General features: G+C 49.1%; 1 protein-coding gene across 1 annotated transcript in view; it reads left to right on the top strand.

The window, feature by feature from the left end:
* Positions 1 to 17,317, top strand: part of CAPN9 (calpain 9) — a gene marked incomplete at its 5' end in the record, with an annotated part of 54,342 nt that overhangs the window by 15,515 nt on the left and 21,510 nt on the right. Inside the window, 6 exon segments of the mRNA XM_082339688.1 lie at positions 964 to 1,065; positions 1,071 to 1,096; positions 7,933 to 8,101; positions 9,016 to 9,099; positions 11,208 to 11,246; positions 11,248 to 11,294. Of these exon segments, the coding sequence (XP_082195814.1) occupies positions 964 to 1,065; positions 1,071 to 1,096; positions 7,933 to 8,101; positions 9,016 to 9,099; positions 11,208 to 11,246; positions 11,248 to 11,294 (467 nt within the window).

Here is a 17,317-nt window from a genome sequence, read left to right as displayed (position 1 = left end):
CACTGGGCTCACCAGGGCCCAGGGGGGGATATTCCTTAAATGCACACAACTGTGCCAGGAGAGGGCCGGCCCACTACGAGTCACCGAGCCCGGGGGTGCTCGAGACGCCCAGCAGCACTGCAAACAAATGGCTCTGGGGCCACGGCCGACCCTCTCTGTCTCTGTCTCCTTCCCTTAGATCTGTCTCTCGGCCAACTGGATGACAAGGAACACGCACACGTGTGCACGCACGGAGGCATGCAAGCACTTGCACACAGTGCACGAACACACAAGCACATGCGTGTGAGAGTGTAAGAACACACGTGCAGCAGGGAACTCGGCTCAATGTTACGTGGCAGCCTGGATGGGAGGAGATCTGGGGGAGAATGGATACACGTATATGTATGGCTGAGTCGCTTGGCTGTGCACTTGAAACTATCATAACATTGTTAATCGGCTATACTCCAATAGAAAATAAAAACTAAAAAAAAAGAGAACACACGTGCAGGCACATATGTGCACACACACGCGCCCCTCACGTGTCACACCTGGCACAAGCGTCCACCTGTCCCACTACAGCCTCCCTCTGTGTCTTAGAGGCTCCAGCTGCAGGTGAGGAGGGAACACCTGGGTCCGAACGTGAAACTGCGTGCAGGGAGGAGTGGAGGCCCAGCTGTGGGCAGACCAAGCCTACACCGCCCACCCCTGTGAGAGAAGAGCTGATGCAGGGCCGTGGGGGGTCCACGGAGGACCCGTCCTGCTTGCCCCAGACTTTCATGGGGACACCGAGCCTTCAGCCCGTGTCACTGGTGGGCCAGCTCAGCTCCAGGTCCAGGTGGCACCCCCCATGGAACCCAGGAGTGGTCTTCCTCGACCGCAGGGCAGCGTGGTCCAGTTGAGGGGAGGAAAGCCGTCAGCACTTGCAGGTGGGGTGGGCCTCCCGAGGGCCTCCCCGCTCAGTTTCCACCTCCATCCCGGCTATAGTTCTGGCAGCACAGCCAGTGGCTGGACGTGGTGATCGATGACCGGCTGCCCACCTTCAGGGACCACTTGGTCTTCCCGCACTCCGCCGACCGCAGCAAGTTCTGGAGACCTTGCTGGAGAAAGCCTACGCTAAGTGAGTGCTCCCAGCTCGCCCGCAGGCCCAGGCCCAGGAAGCCCCGGCTCCACACCCAGGCCTTTGCCTGGAGCATCCTCAGAGAGTGAGACGGAGGGTCTGGGTGTACCGGTGTGGCTCACCGGAGCCCACCTAGCTGGGGCTCGGTCAGGGTTGGTGGTGGAAAAGGAGCAGCCAGAATAGTCTTCCTGTCATGGCCTAGGTGTGCCCATCGTGGTGACACGTGTCCCCTTTCTTTCCCTGGCTCAGAAATCTGGCCTTTGGAGGAGCAGAGAGGGTAAGCAAAGGGAAATTCTGGGTGTGTTGATGAAACTTGGTTCTCCAGACTTCCCGTCAAGCAGTTGTAGCTCAAACACCTGGATTATTAACCACGTGGGTATCAAGGCATTATTTTTTCCCCCTTCAGAATATTCCTTCTTTTACTCTTTAAAAAACTGTGGTAAATTTTACCATTTTAAACTTTTTTAGTGTAGAGTTCAGTGGCATAAACACATTCACATCGCTGTGCAGCCGTCACCACCAGCCAGCTCCAGAACTGTTTCATTTTGCAAAATGGAAACTCTGCATCCATAACACACTAACTCCCCATTCCCCCTCCCCTGCCCCTGGCAGCCACCCTTCTACTTTCTGTCCCCATGGACTTGACTAGCCCAGGAACCTCATAAGCAGAATCGAGATGACCATTTTTAATCACTTGGCTGACGGCCTCGGTTCCCTCCGGCACGCTCGACTTCCAGCCACCAGCTTGTCAGTGACAGGCCACAGCAGCCTGACTTCTGTGCTCAGATGACAGCAGAGCTACCCCAGGAGTCCCTTTTGGGCCTAGATCTTCAAGCCAAGGGGAATCCTGTTCTCAGAAACAGGAACCAGGAAGGATGGTCGTGCTTCTACCTCCAGGTCAGGCTTACAAGTGGCAAAAAAATGTGAAGGCAAACTGGAGTTAGGTCAATCCTTGAAGTCATCAGGACAGGATTAAAGCCATCAAAGAAGAACCAGAGGTGGCCGCCTCACCCCAGCCCCACCCAGGTCTGTGCAAACACCCTCAGTGCCACCAGACAGGCTTGAGGTGGGCAAAGGGGCACTGCTTACAGGCACAGCGGGGAACCTAGTATTGGCTCTCATTGAGTCCTCCCATCCAGGCGCCTGGCTGGGGGGATCCTCTCCAAGGCCAGCTGGGCAGGGGGCAGCTTTATTCTCGGTGAGCCCAGCACAGGGCAATCCTCTCCCTGCAGCTGTGCAAAAGGCTTGGGCCAGGAACTCCAGCCACTGGCACTCAATGGGATATGAAGAGTAAGCCCTCTGCCTCAGAAAGGAGAGTAAAGAATAGGTTTCCTAAAAAGAAGATCTTTGGTTTTCTTTGTCATTAAAAGAGGCCAAAAGCGGTTGGGAGGACACCTCACCAAAATAGATGTACAGATGCAACTAAGCATATGGAAAGATGCTCAACATCATTTGTCATTAGGAAATTGCAAATTAAGACAACGATGAAATATCACTATGTACCTACAATACCAACTGCTGACAGGGCTGTGGAGTAAGAGGAACTCTCATGCATTGCTGGTGAGGATGCAAGGTCAGCCATTTCGGAAGACAATTTGGCAGTTTCTTACAAAACTAAACATCATCTTACCAAAAGATCCAGCAATCATACTCTTTGCTAAGTGAGATCCAGAAACTGGAAGCAAACTAGATGTGCTTCAAGACGAATGGATAAACAAACTGTGGTACATTCAGGCAATGGAATATTCTTCAGTGATTTAAAAAAATGAGCTGTCAAGCATGAAAAGATATGGATGAATGTTAAAAGCATATTGCTAAATGAAAGAAGCCAATCTGAAAAGGCTGCATACTAGATAATTCCAACAATATGACATTCTTGAAAAGGCAAACCTATGGAGATGGTACAAAGATCAGTGGTAATAGAAACTGACCAATCACAAGCACTGAAATTGAAACTGTGATGAAACAACTTCCAACAAACAAAAGCCCAGGACCGGATGGCTTCACAGGCGAATTCTATCACACATTTAGAGAAGAGCTATCACCTATCCTTCTCAAACTCTTCCAAAATATAGCAGAGGGAGGAACACTCCCAAACTCATTCTATCAGTCTACCATCACCATGATACCAAAACCAGACAAAATGTCACACAAAAAGAAAACTACAGGCCAATATCACTGATTGTCATAGATGCAAAAATCCTCAACAAAATACTAGCAAACAGAATCCAACAGCACATTAAAAGGATCATACACCATGATCAAGTGGGGTTTATCCCAGGAATGCAAGGATTCTTCAATATATGCAAATCAATCAATGCGATACACCATATTAACAAATTAAGGAATAAAAACCATATGATCATCTCAATAGATGCAGAAAAAGCTTTCCACAAAATTCAGCACCCATTTATGGTAAAAACCCTACAGAAAGTAGGCATAGAGGGAACCTACCTCAACATAATAAAGGCCATATATGACAAACCCACAGCCAACATCGTTCTCAATGGTGAAAAACTGAAACCATTTCCACTAAGATCAGGAACAAGACAAGGTTGCCCACTCTCACTGTTATTATTCAACATAGTTTTGGAAATTTTAGCCACAGCAATCAGAGAAGAAAAAGAAATAAAAGGAATCCAAATTGCAAAAGAAGAAGTAAAACTGTCATTGTTTGCAGATGACATGATACTATGCATAGAGAATCCTAAAGATGTTACCAGAAAACTACTAGAGCTAATCAATGAATCTGGTAAAGTAGCAGGATACAAAGTAATGCACAGAAACCTCTTGCATTCCTATACACTAATGATGAAAAATCTGAAAGAGAAATTAAGGAAACACTCCCATTTACCACTGCAACAAAAAGAATAAAATACCTAGGAATAAACCTATCTAAGGAGACAAAAGACCTGTATGCAGAAAACTGTAAGACACTGATGAAAGAACTGAAAGATGATTCAGACAGATGGAGAGATATACCATGTTCTTGGATTGGAAGAATCAACATTGTGAAAATAACTGCACTGACCTCATACCGGTCAGAATGGCCATCATCAAAAAATCTACAAACAACAAATGCTGGAGAGAGTGTAGAGAAAGGGAACCCTCTTGCACTGTTGGTGGGAATGTAAATTGATACAGCCGCTATGGAGAACAGTATGGAGGTTCCTCAATAAACTAAAAGTAGAACTACCATACGACCCAGCAATCCCACTACTGGGCATATACCCTGAGAAAACCATAATTCAATAAGAGTCATGTACCACAATGTCCATTGCAGCTCTATTTACAATAGCCAGGACGTGGAAGCAACCTAAGTGTCTATTGACAGATGAATGGATAAAGAAGATGTGGCACATATATACAATGGAATATTACTCAGCCATAAAAAGAAACGAAACTGAGTTATTTATAGTGAGGTGGATGGACCTAGAGTCTGTCATACAGAGTGAAGTAAGTCAGAAAGAGAAAAACAAATACTGTATGCTAACACATATATATGGAATTTAAAAAAAGAAAAAAGGTTGTGATGAACCTAGGGGCAGGACAGGAATAAAGACGCAGATGTAGAGAATGGATTTGAGGACATGGGGAGGGGGAAGGGTAAGCTGGGACAAAGTGACAGAGTGGCATGGACATATATACACTATCAAATGTAAAATAGATAGCTAGTGGGAAGCAGCCGCATAGCACAGGGAGATCAGCTCGATGCTTTGTGACCACCTAGAGGGGTGGGATAGGGAGGATGGGAGGGAGATGCAAGAGGGAGGGGATATGGGGATATACGTATGCATATAGCTTATTCACTTTGTTATACAGCAGAAACTAACACACCATTGTAAAGCAATTATACTCCAATAAAGATGTTAAAAAAATAAAAGGAGAATCTGGCTAGAGGAAAGCTTACTTGTAGTTGGAACAAGGCAATAAGAAGAATAACTGGAATAAAGGAGTGTTTCAAACATTTAAAAAAAAAGATCAGTGGTTGTTGGGGCTTTGGGGGGAAGGAAGGAGGGAAGGAAAGATGAATATGTAGAGCACAGAGGTTTTTTTAGGGCAATGAAACTATTCTGTATGATACTGTAATGGTGAATATATGACACCATGCATTTATCAGACCCACAGAACTTTACAGCACAGAGTGAATCTTAGTATATATGAACTTAAAAATCATCTAGGAGGATAAAGGAATCCCAGTATGAAAAGCAGCCTGTGACAAAACAATCTAATAGTATTACAAATCTATGAAACAAACTCATTGAAGGTGTAGGTGAGAAAGGCGCTGACCTAAGTAACTCTGGAAATGAGTGCAGTCTGTGAGATTGAAAGCCAGAGAGATTGGGACTTCCCTGGTGGTCCAGTAGTTAAGACTCTGTGCTTCCTAATACAGGGGGCGAGGGTTCCATCCCTGGTCGGGGAACTAAGATCCCACATGCCACGTGGCAAAAAAAAAAAGAAAGAATGACAGAGAGATTGTACACAAGCACTGTACACTAGCTGGTAAAGTTGTTTCTCATGGGGTACAGGACAACAATTCTGATACGATTATACATATCTACTGATTGAACAATTAAGTAAATGGGTGGCAGATGGTGGAAGCCAGGTTTCTCATTGTTGGAGTGAGAGGTTACAAAGAAGCCTGGTGGAGGAGGCTAGAATGATATAAGTGGTAGTGGGTCAGAGTTGGGGACATCAGTATGAACTCAGGTTTAGTCGAATAGAGATGGTTACACATTGATGAGTATATGTGTCACTCATGGGTTAGTACACAGGTATTATTTCCTTGTTTATCGGCTGAGAGGGCCTAGAAGCAACGACAATCCCATAGCAACAAGCACTCCTGCTTCTCAGGTCTTGGTTTCTAACACCATTCTCCAATCAAAGGAACCAGGGCTCCTTGGAGATAAGGCTGATTGTAGAACTGGGGCAAGAAATACAGAAGATGAGCCTAGAGTATCTTGCAGTGTCAGGAAGTGAATGTGTGTGTGTATGCTTTAAACGTACACACACACACACACACACACACACACACACTGATGGAGTTATGTCAAAGGGACACAGGAGCCAACTGAAGGAGCCGAAAGTAGCCAAAGCTGGAACAATTAGAGCAACAAAATAAGTAAAATGGTATTGGATTATAAATCAACGTATAAAATTAATATTCGTGAGTCCATACTGATGTAAATAAATTATTGAATAAATAAATGCGGGAGAAGAGACAAATCTGCCACATAGAAGAATTCTGGGGAACTTATGTAGACTCTCTGCCCTCAAGAAGGTGAAGCATGACCCCCACTCCTAAGTCCTTCCGAAGAGGACAGTAATGGGGGGTGGGGGGAGAGTAAGTTCACAGAGGAGAAACATGACAGACAGGAGACCTCAGCCCGTGATCAAGGCGACATCAACAGTGACAAGTCACGAAGACACGAGGTATGCTCGAAACGACGTGATGAGAACGGTACTTCACCCCAGTGGTCTTCTTCCCCCAAACCTGTCACCCCAGTCTACGCATGAGAAAACCAGTAGACAGATCCCAACTGAGGAACATTCTACAGAACACCGGCAGTGCCTCAAAACTGCCCAGGTCATCAAAAACAAGGACAGCCTGAGCAACTGTCACGGGCCAGAGGAGCCTAAGGTGACTTGACTAAGTGTGATGATGTGGGATCCCGCATGGGATCTTCCAACAGAAAAAGCGCGTTAGGTGAAAACTAAGGAAGTGTGAATATGGTATGAACTTTAGTAACAGTGACGTACTGGTTCAGTCACTGTAACAAATGCACCACACCGATGTAAGATGTTAATGTACAACCGTATTAATCAAAGAAATGAAGAGAGAAAAGTGGCTGGGACTACATGGGTCCAGAAAGCAAGAGAAACGCCTCCATCTCCCTCTTGGTCTCATACAATTAACAGCTTCATGCTCAGGCCCCATTCCACGTGAGGCGAGAGAAGGAGGCTCATTTAAACCTCAGAGCAGCCCTAGGAGGAAGAGTGCAACCCCATTTCGAAAATTAGGAAACTGAAGCGCTGAGTGAGTTGGTCCAGCATCCCTCAGCTTGTAAGTGGGGGAACTGGCTCTTGGACCTGCAGTCTGTCGGGGACCAGGGTTCTTGGCCTCCTTAATCAATAGAAATTGATCAGAGGCCAGACAGGAAAGTCAGGCAAGGCTTTAGGGGGGCCCCTGCTGCAGCAGGGGGGGAGCGAGAACAAGCAACATGCCCCCTTGCTTGCTTTTCCCTGGGGGGATGGGGCGGCGAGCTTGTTCCTTATACGGGGTGAGGGTAGGGGTGCGTCCAGGGATCGGGCCGGAGGGGTGGCTTAGGTGTTTTGCCCACCCCTTAGGTGGTGTCGCGTGCAGGGGGCGTGTGCAGTACCCTGCTTTTGCTCGCGGCTCTTCAAAAGTGGCAGTTGGGTATTTCTCTTGGTCTCGTTTGTCCAGAATTTGTCTCAACTGTGCATGCACGTGGTTATTTTTAGCCCCATACAGTTTCTTTGTATTTTGTTGCTCAAGGAGAGGTGTGTCCAGGTGCCAGCACGGTAGCCCAGCAGCCAAGGGTCCCAGGTCCCAGCCAAGGGTCCCAGGTCCCTGACTGTCTCCTTACCACCACACCCACTGCCTCTCTCACAGAGTTCTCAGCATCTCTGGTTTCCTCAGAGCTCCAAGTAAACCCCATCCTTGCTTCCCACGTTCTTCCACATCCCCAGCCTGGGCGAGCCCCGGGAGGTGGTCCTTGGTTAGAAATGGTAGAAAAACTCTGGCTGAGGGGCGCCACCTGGTGGTGGTCCTTGTTCCCTGCAGCCGTTGCCAGGCTTTCTTGCCGCCCTCACAGGCTGAACGGGAGCTACGAGGCTCTGAAGGGGGGCAGCGCCATCGAGGCCGTGGAGGACTTCACCGGGGGCGTGGCAGAGACCTTCACAACCAAGGAGGCTCCCGGGAACTTCTATGAGATTCTAGACAAGGCCTTGAAGAGGGGCTCTCTGGTGGGCTGCTCCATTGACGTAAGTCGCTGGCTGGCCGCATCCCAGGCGCTGTTCTAGGCTCAGATGCCGAGCTGCCCACGGAAGAGGCATACCTTGCAGGGGGGCGGAGGCAATGCTTATTTATTTTAATTAAAACAAACGTTTGTGTTTAATGGTTTTCGAGTTGCAGAGGTAAGACGCCCTTGCTGTATCAGGTGGAAGAATCCTGAGATGATGGGCAGGGCAAAACTCTGTCTCCCTCCCCCGTCCACGCCGGGACGCCTGTTGGGTGCCCGTCACGCCTCTGTCCTCGCTCGTGCAACAGGCACGCGCGTATACGCACAGACTCGTGGGTGGTGTTTCCTGAATGCAATCTTACTATACACTTTCCTGAAACTTGTCTCTTTCACTTCATGGATCATGAAAAAATATACCCGTGGATAGAAACAGAACAGCATTTTTTCTAATTTCTTTATGCATACAAACACACGCATGTAATTTTACCTCATCTATTTTTTGAAACCTATTCAACTTTTCTATTTCCTCTTGGATTAAGCTGGGGAATTTATCCTTTGCTAGTAAATTTCCTCTACTTTTTCAAGTTTGTGACATAGAATTGCATGTCATACGGTTTTATGCTTCTTACTGCCTCTTTGGTGTCTGTTCCTTGCTATTGCTACATGGTGGGAAAGGTCAAGTTTTTCTGTTTGGGGGCAAGAATGTAAACTCTTCGGTGAAGTCCAAGCAGAGAATGAGGGACCTCCACCCTGGGAAGAGACTGGGAATTGCTGTATGTCACTGCTAACCACTTAGGGGGGTTCCCGTGTACCCATTTTATATGCCCACTCACAGGGCCCTCACCTGAGGGGGCAGGAGGGACTGAGCCAGACACGGAGCTGTGTCTGGCTGGCTGGGGAAGGTTTGACGTAGATACTGCTCCTTTCCTGTTTTAGATCAGAAATGCTGCAGAATCTGAAGCCCGGACACCTTTTGGTCTCATTAGGGGTCATGCCTACACAGTGACGGGCATTGACCAGGTAGGCGACAGGGACCCCTGTTGACAGGGTATGGGGACAGACTTCGTAAACCTATATAGCGCATTGCAGTTTAAACTGCACTTTCAGACATGACAGAGGATGTCTCATCCAAAGAAGAAAGGCTGGAATTCAAAACAGCAAACAGGAGAGAGAGAGAGAGAGACCTGTGAGGCCGGCACAGTATAAACTTGGTCAGCAGCTGCGAGACCCTGGTCTTTGTTTTTTCTGTTCTTTTCTTCCCTGATTCTACATCAGTCCTGTCACAGTCAGGGTTCCCCAGAGAAACAGCACCCATAGGCTAAATCTGTATATGAAGAGACTTAGTAGTCAGAATTGCTCACCTGGTTATAGAGGCTGAAAAGCCCTGCTATCCACAAGCTGGAGCCAGTGGTGTAGGTCCAGTCCAAACCCAAGAGCCTAAGAACGAGGAGAACCAGTAAGTCCCAGCCCAAGAGCAGAAAAGGACCAAAGCCCCAGCTCAGCAGTCAGGCAGAGAGGGCAAATTCTCCCTTCCTTTGCCTTTTTGTTCTTTTTGGACCTTCAGCTGATGAGATGGGGCCCACGCACAATGGGGAAGGCCATCTGCTGTACTCAGTCTACCAGTTCAGAAGCACATCTCATCCAGAAACACCCTCACAGACACACCCAGAATAATGCATAACCAAACATCTAGGCACGTCATGGCCCAGTCAAGTTGACGCATAAAATTAACCATCACAAGTCCTATTCTCTGCAGCTGTAGTTCAGGCTGGAACTAATCCCCGGGGCGGTGAGGGGGTGCACCCAGACCCCTACATGGCACCACTGTGACTTCCGGCGAGTGCTTTGTTTGGAGGAGTGCATGGGAAAGAGGAGGGGAGAAAGTGAGATGAGAAGCAGAGGGCGGCGCCCTTGCAGGGTCAAGTTCAGTGAAGTCCAAAGGGTTTCCCTCCGTGGCCCCCCTTGGGTGAATCTCAAACCCAGTCGGTAGGGGACCCGGCCGCCTCCGGTCTCCTCCATTGGCTGCCATGCTCCAAATGAGTGGGGAGCACACGGGGTGCAGCGGGAACCTGTCCCTGCCCCCCCAGCGGGCGGCGTGAGCAGCGTGCCCAAGCGGGAGGTGCAGCTGGACTCTTTGGAGAGTTGGCTTTCTCCGTCCCCCTCCCTGTCCACACACGCCTTCCTGCCACTCACTTGAGCAGGCCTGTGATTCCTGACGTCAGATCTTCTAAATGTTATTCCCAGTGATGGCAGAAACCTTCCCATCGTATGACACTCTGTTCAATTGCGTTTGCTTCCTCTCCACCTGTAAGGAATTCACCTCCCCACCCATTTCAATGAATGAACCTCTTTCATAGCGAACTTGGACTCTGGAGAGGTCATACTTAACTTAAATGATTTTGCACGTAAAAAGAGAACATTGATGCCAAAGGTATGAGGATAAGCGTTCTGAGAACTGAAATTCCTGGATCATTGATGAATCGAAGTCTTTTACTCTCACCCTTCCTCCCCCAGAACCTCTCTATGCATTGGTGCTCTTTCCTGCTCTGGGCAGAGCCTGAGGGCTGAGTCCTCTTTCTGTACTGGCTCAAGGGCTCTCAGTGTGGCAGCAGAGACCCTCATGTGACACCTGAAAGGGGGAGAAGATCGGATTTAGAAGACTTTGAAGTGGGTTTTTGTTTATTGCGGTTGTTTCAACTCCCAGCATGGGCTTATATTCTGATCATCTGGGAGTCAGATGATAAGGATGAAGAAAACTCAGTGTTAGACCCACTGACTGCCGGATGCTGAAGATACACGATAAATAAGACTTGGTCTCTGCCTCTGGGGGGTTCCAGTCTAAAGAGAAAACTCACTCGTTTGAAGATTCCTGTGGACTCACTTCTTGTTAATTACAACTCCACTTTGTTTCCCAGATGCGACATCACCATTCTGGGGTGATTAATATAACATCGCGTTCAATAGGAATTAGGAAATTTTGAGAGCTAGTTAACAACTGATGAGTTTTGACATGTCCTTAGGGTGTCAACAGGCTTTCAGAAAAGCCAGCCTCAGCCGGAGCGAACCCACCCTGGAGCTCACAGATGGATTTAGCATTCTCACATTTCTCTGACGTTTTTCCCTTTTAGGTAAACTTCCGAGGCCAGAAAATAGAGCTCATCAGAGTCCAGAAACCCTTGGGGCCAAGTTGAGTGGACCGGGTCCTGGAGCGACAGGTCAGTCCCCGCCCCATCCTTCTGACCGATCCCCACCTTCCTCCAGCTCACGGGGCACGAGGCCAGGGCTGGCTTGTGCACGTGTAATGAGGGAGCAGCATGACTACAGTTCTCTCCTGGCTCCTGTTCAGGGAGGGTCCTCTCCCGCTTCTGGACCTTACTTCTGCCCTCGGGCCCTCCATGCCCTCAAACTTGAAGACTCACGGTGCCCTTTACCTTTCACATGATTGTATTATGTCAGTGACTGTATTACCTCCCATGGGAACTTTATATCCCATGATATGGTGAAGGCTTCATCCCAGTGATGAAGAGCTCCTGTGTGTGTGTGTCTGTGTGTGTGTGTGTCTGTGTGTGTCTGTGTGTGTGTGTGTGTGTGTGTTGGGTGCAGGTGGGGTGGCAATGAGTACTTCAGGTGTGAGAATCCCTGAAACATTGCCAAGCAGGTCGCTAAAGTGTTCTCTCCCGTGGTCACTGACCATTGGCCAGAGGCCCGGTGGCCCCCAGTGACACAGAGGAAGTGGAGCAGGAAATTCACCCATCACAGAGCAGCCACCTGGGCTGTTTATACGGCCCCCGATGATAAAGAAAGGGCTGCCTGTCTTGTATGTGTCCCCTCCTCGTTCCCCAGGAAACAGCCTAGGTGACTGGGATGGGGGGCTGTTCTGGCTCAGCCAGGGCCCCCTAACCCGTCCCCACTCCTGCCCACCCACGGCTTGGGGGGCTCCAGGGAGCCCGGTAGCGAGTCTAGAGCTTCAGTAAAACTGAGCGGTGTTTGTCCTTGGCTCCCGCAGAGGCACCCCCCGCCCCCCGCCCGTCGGTGTGCTGGGGGCTTCATTAAGCAGACCCCCGGCCTGCCTGTCAGCCCCATCGCTGGGCTTGTGCCACCATCCCTGCCGTCCGCTGGGCTTCTGCCTCCTCAGACCCATCAAAGGAGGGAAGAGATCAGCCTCCCTCTCCAGTTGGAAATGGAGAGAAAGAGATAAACCCACATTAATGAGACTGCTTCCTACGGTGAATAGATTTTGAGTCTCTCGGTTCAGGGAACGCGGTGCGTAAAAGGGCCGAACCCTTTTTCCCCCTCCTGGGAAACACGCAGAGGGAGAAATAAAGGACGTGCATTTTCCCTGGCTCGAGGCTGGACACAAGCTTGCCTTCTCTCCCACTCGGCCTCGGGGTGATGGGGGGCTGGTCCACAAGCCGATCCCTGACCCTGACCCTGACCCTGCCTGCTGTGAGAACAGGGCTGAAAGGGCTGCATACTCCCCCAGGCCCACGAGGTGTCTGGGGAGGGCCACTTAAAAGATATTGGCCCTGGGTACTGCTCTTCCCCGGACTGGAGAGTTGTTCTACCTGAGTCCTCCCCGCCCCCATCCAAGACAAGGTCTACAGGGTGTAGGTGAGGTAGACACACCACTTACAGCACCGCAGTGGGGGTGACTCAGTTTGAACTATTTAGAGGTGGTCATGGGGGTCACAGAAACTCCGTGGACCTGGAGGTGGAACTCCTGAGTCTGCAGGACAATGGGCGCTGTGCACCTGAGCCTTCTTGCCCATAGGCGGGCTCGTCTACCTGGCAGAAGCTCACCTGGCCTCCTAGCGCGGTCCTGTAAAGAAGCTACTTGGGGGCTTCCCTGGTGGCGCAGTGGTTGAGAATCTGCCTGCCAATGCAGGGGACACGGGTTCGAGCCCTGGTCTGGGAAGATCCCACATGCCGCGGAGCGACTAGGCCCGTGAGCCGCAATTACTGAGCCTGCGCGTCTGGAGCCTGTGCTCCGCAATGGGAGAGGCCGCGATAGTGAGAGGCCCGCGCACCGCGATGAAGAGTGGCCCCCGCTCGCCACAACTAGAGAAAGCCCTCACACAGAAACGAAGACCCAACACAGCCATAAATTAATTAATTAATTAATTAATTATTTTTAAAAAAGAAGCTACTTGGTATGTTTAACGTCAAGCACGGGTGAACGTGAGGTATCATCACCACTCTTCAAAGCGTCAGCTTGTAGACCAAGGGGAGAGGTAGAAGGAGTGTCCCAGGCCCCACATCTCAGCCCGCTGTGGCTTCTCGTTGGGCCCCTTCTGCTGCCCTGTTCATGTTCAACTCCCTGTGACGGCCCCAGGAGACTCTTCTGTGGAGGAGGGTCCAGTGGTCCTGAGGGCCTTTTTGCATCAGCTGCGCTTGGAGATGTACTTTCCCACCAGCCTCTCCACCCCCCGGCACATTTCCAGGGCCCCGATCAGGATCAATTCCCCACATAACGTGGACCCTGGTTCCTAGGGAGGGGCAGGTCCCACCCCAAGGCCAGTGTCGTTCCCATTGCTGTCCGTGACCTTGTACCTAACGCTGGCTTTGTTCACCCCTGGTTCTTCTGAGCGGCATTCCGTTGGCCCAGCCGAGCAAAAGCGCCTGTGTCACGCTGCTCTGGACGATGGGGAGTTCTGGTACGGTGCTTGTCTCTGCTTTCCTTTCCGTATTAACTCCATCACAGGTGTGGAGCGTGTCTCAGTGCCCTTAGGTGTAAGAAACGCTGCTTTTTCTCTTCTATTATCTTTTATTTTATTGGTAAATCAAATCCATTTGTCTCAAAACCCAGGTTGGCAGAGAATGTAATGTCACGTTTGGGAGACTCACCGTATCTACAGGTTTAAGAGGCCCAGGGGAGTTAGTGCGATCCAGAAAACATGGGGCTGAGCCTCTGGTCTCCGGCCCAACCTCCTTCCTCTGAGCACTCCATCATCCCCGCTTGCACGTGAATTCGAAGACAAGCAGCCCTGACGTTCACAGGTACACTCCCGCCGTGCCCAGCTTGGTCACAGGGACCCTTGAAAGCTTCTACCTGAGAGCATCTAAAAATACAGACCTAAGTGGGAAGGAAACATTCCTAACCTGGACTTTCCACAGGGCTGAATCTCTGTTTAACTGAAAACTTTAATGGGCCTTCATCTCTGGAGGCTTTTTTCAATCTTATTTCTTCCCGTCGGGTCCAGAAAGAGTTGGTGCATCCAGCCCTGCAAGACCACAAATTCTTTTTTTTTTTTTTTTTAAGAAATACATACTTTTTAAATCTTTTTATTTTTGGCTGCGTCGGGTCTTAATTGCAGCATGAGGGATCTTTCGTTGTGGCACGCGGGCTCTTCTGTGGCACATGGGCTTAGTTGCCCCGTGGCACGTGGAATCGTAGTTCCCCAGCCAGGGATCAAACCCGCTTCCCCTGCGTTGGAAGGCGGATTCTTTTTTTTTTTTTTTTCAAATTTGATCTTATATTTTAGCGTTAAACTGACATCTCCATGTCAAAAGCATCAGGATTATATAGATCAGCTGCAATGCACTAACCAAAAAGCATTCATAAAATTATATATCTTACCCCTAACACACACGCACACACACACACACACGCACACACACACACACACACACGCACACACACACACGCACACACACACACACGCACACACACACGCACACACACACGCACACGCACACACACACACGCACACACACACACGCACACACACACACATACACCCACACACACACGCACACACACACACGCACACACACACACACACACGCACACACACACACGCACACACACACACGCACACACACACACACGCACACACACACACACACGCACGCACACACACACACGCACACACACACACGCACACACACCCACGCACACACACACACACACACACACATACACCCACACACACGCGCGCACACACACACACACACACGCACGCACACACGCACGCACACACACACACATACACCCACACACACACACGCGCGCGCACACACACACACACACACGCACACACGCACACACACACACACGCACACACACACACACACGCACACACACACGCGCGCACACACGCACACACACACGCACGCACACACGCACGCACACACACACACACACACGCACGCACACACACACACACACACACACACATACACCCACACACACGCACACACACACACACGCACACACACATACACCCACACATACTTTGTCAATCTCTTTTTAATTGTCTTGACTTAATAATACTGCCTGTCCAAATAGAACTCATTACACCGTACATTAGAACTTCAGGGTGTCTGTTAAAATACCATCTTAAAAAAACACACAGTATAATATTGAAAACAATTCTCTTGGAATAAAAATGATTTTTTAGAGAATGAACTTAACAAACTCTTTCTTTAACCTGAGGAGAAAGTATAGATAAAGAGAAATAATCTTTACATAAATGAATATTCATTGTCGTCTAGTTTATCTAGACATAGATAGCCAAGCAATTAGGTGATTCTAAGAGAGTATAAATGAATAATTTCAAAGAAGACAGTTTTGGTGTTTCAGAATATAGAACTCTGAAGTAATACAACCAATAGAGGACACCTAGTGGTCTTCAGCAGAATCAATATTTGCCTGAAAAAAATGGAAGGCGGATTTTTAGCCACTGGACCACCAGAGAAGTCCCAAGGCCACAATTTCTGGAATTCTAGCTCTCTTCCCTTTCACGTGCTCAAATCAGTCCATTCTAGCCTGAACTCATCTCTTTTTTTTATAACACTTTATTAAATACAACATGCAAAAGCTAGCACACAGTAATTAATATTCCAGTTTCTTCCCTTCTTTTCCCCTCGAGCGCAGTGTCAGTGGGCATCTGTTCTGGCTTCAGTATATTTACATATTTTACAGACAACAACTGTGGCAAGTGTTTTTGCCCTTAATAACATGGATATCTATTTTCCAGCTCCAGTGTTCCCTTGCGTCCTCCGGCCCAAATGCTAAGCTGGCCTCATGTATTTTAGATTCCGTTACGGTGGTTCCACACTTCCAGGCACCAGTGACTCCAGATAACACCAGCTGCCATAACAAATAGACTCAAAATGTATAGACTCAAACGCAATCAAGTGTATTTCTCACTCATTGTAACCGTCCAGGAAGACATTCCTATTCTGTGGGCGGCTCTCTCCATGCAGCGATTAGGGACTCAAGCTCCATCCTTCGTGTGGCTCTACCATCCCCTGGAGTGACACAGTCACCTGCAGGAAGCCAGCAGAAGAGGAAAAAAAAAAAAAACCTTTGGAGAAGATATCCCCAATTCCTAAAAGCCTTGACCCAGAATTAAGACACACCACCGTTTTCACCCTCCGCTAGCTGGAAGGCCCCGCCTGGTGAATGAGCTTGGTGCCCTGCTAGCCATCTGTCTCAGGAACCATGAGTTCATAAGTAGAAGAAGTTTGTGGAAAACATACAGGGTGTTTGAGAGATTGACAAGCTGTTGAATTGGACATTAGACACACATTGACCTTGAATTTTGAGTACTGTACAGGGTTGATGAGTTACATGAAAAGAGCAAACCAGAAGAAAGGTGAGGTCTGGAATTCGGACTCTCCCACGAATTGCCAAATATGAGCAGGAGGTGGGAACAGAGTTTGAGAGGCTACCTGAAGTCAAGCTAGTGGAAGGAAAGTCAGGCCCAGAAGGAAGGAGAAACAGGGCAGAGGAAATGAGGAAACCCACAGGGAGAGACCCAGCAAAGGGAGTGCCCTGTGCACGGCCCACGGTCCAGCCCTGCACCACGACTGCCCTTCCAAAAGGAGCTGCGCCCGACACCTGGGGCTGAAACTGGCCTGGGCAGTGCATGGCATTAAAACTGTCAGCACTCTGAATCTGGAGCCTTTCCTCTGGGAACCTTGACATGAAAGCCTTTCCAATCTCTTTCCACTTTTATCTTTCACCTCCCCCCCCTCCCAGGACATACTCCCAAAACTTTCCCCTCTCTCATTTATGAACTCCTCTCTGTCACTAAATCATTTTCATTCGCAGTACAGTGCTATCATTTCGCCTACTTCAAAGGAAAAAAGTTTCTCCTGACCCACTGAAACCACCAAGCCTTTTCTCTCCTCTTTGCTACACAAAACTCACCAGTTCCTCTCCACCCTCCCTATCCTGACGACCCTCAACTGTGGCATATGTTCCACCATCCGCTGAACCTGCCCTTGCCAA

This window comes from Balaenoptera borealis, assembly GCF_965194805.1.
Source record: "Balaenoptera borealis genome assembly, chromosome: 10".
Taxonomy (NCBI): Eukaryota; Metazoa; Chordata; class Mammalia; order Artiodactyla; family Balaenopteridae; genus Balaenoptera; species Balaenoptera borealis.
This window is presented reverse-complemented; position numbering and strand designations above follow the sequence as displayed.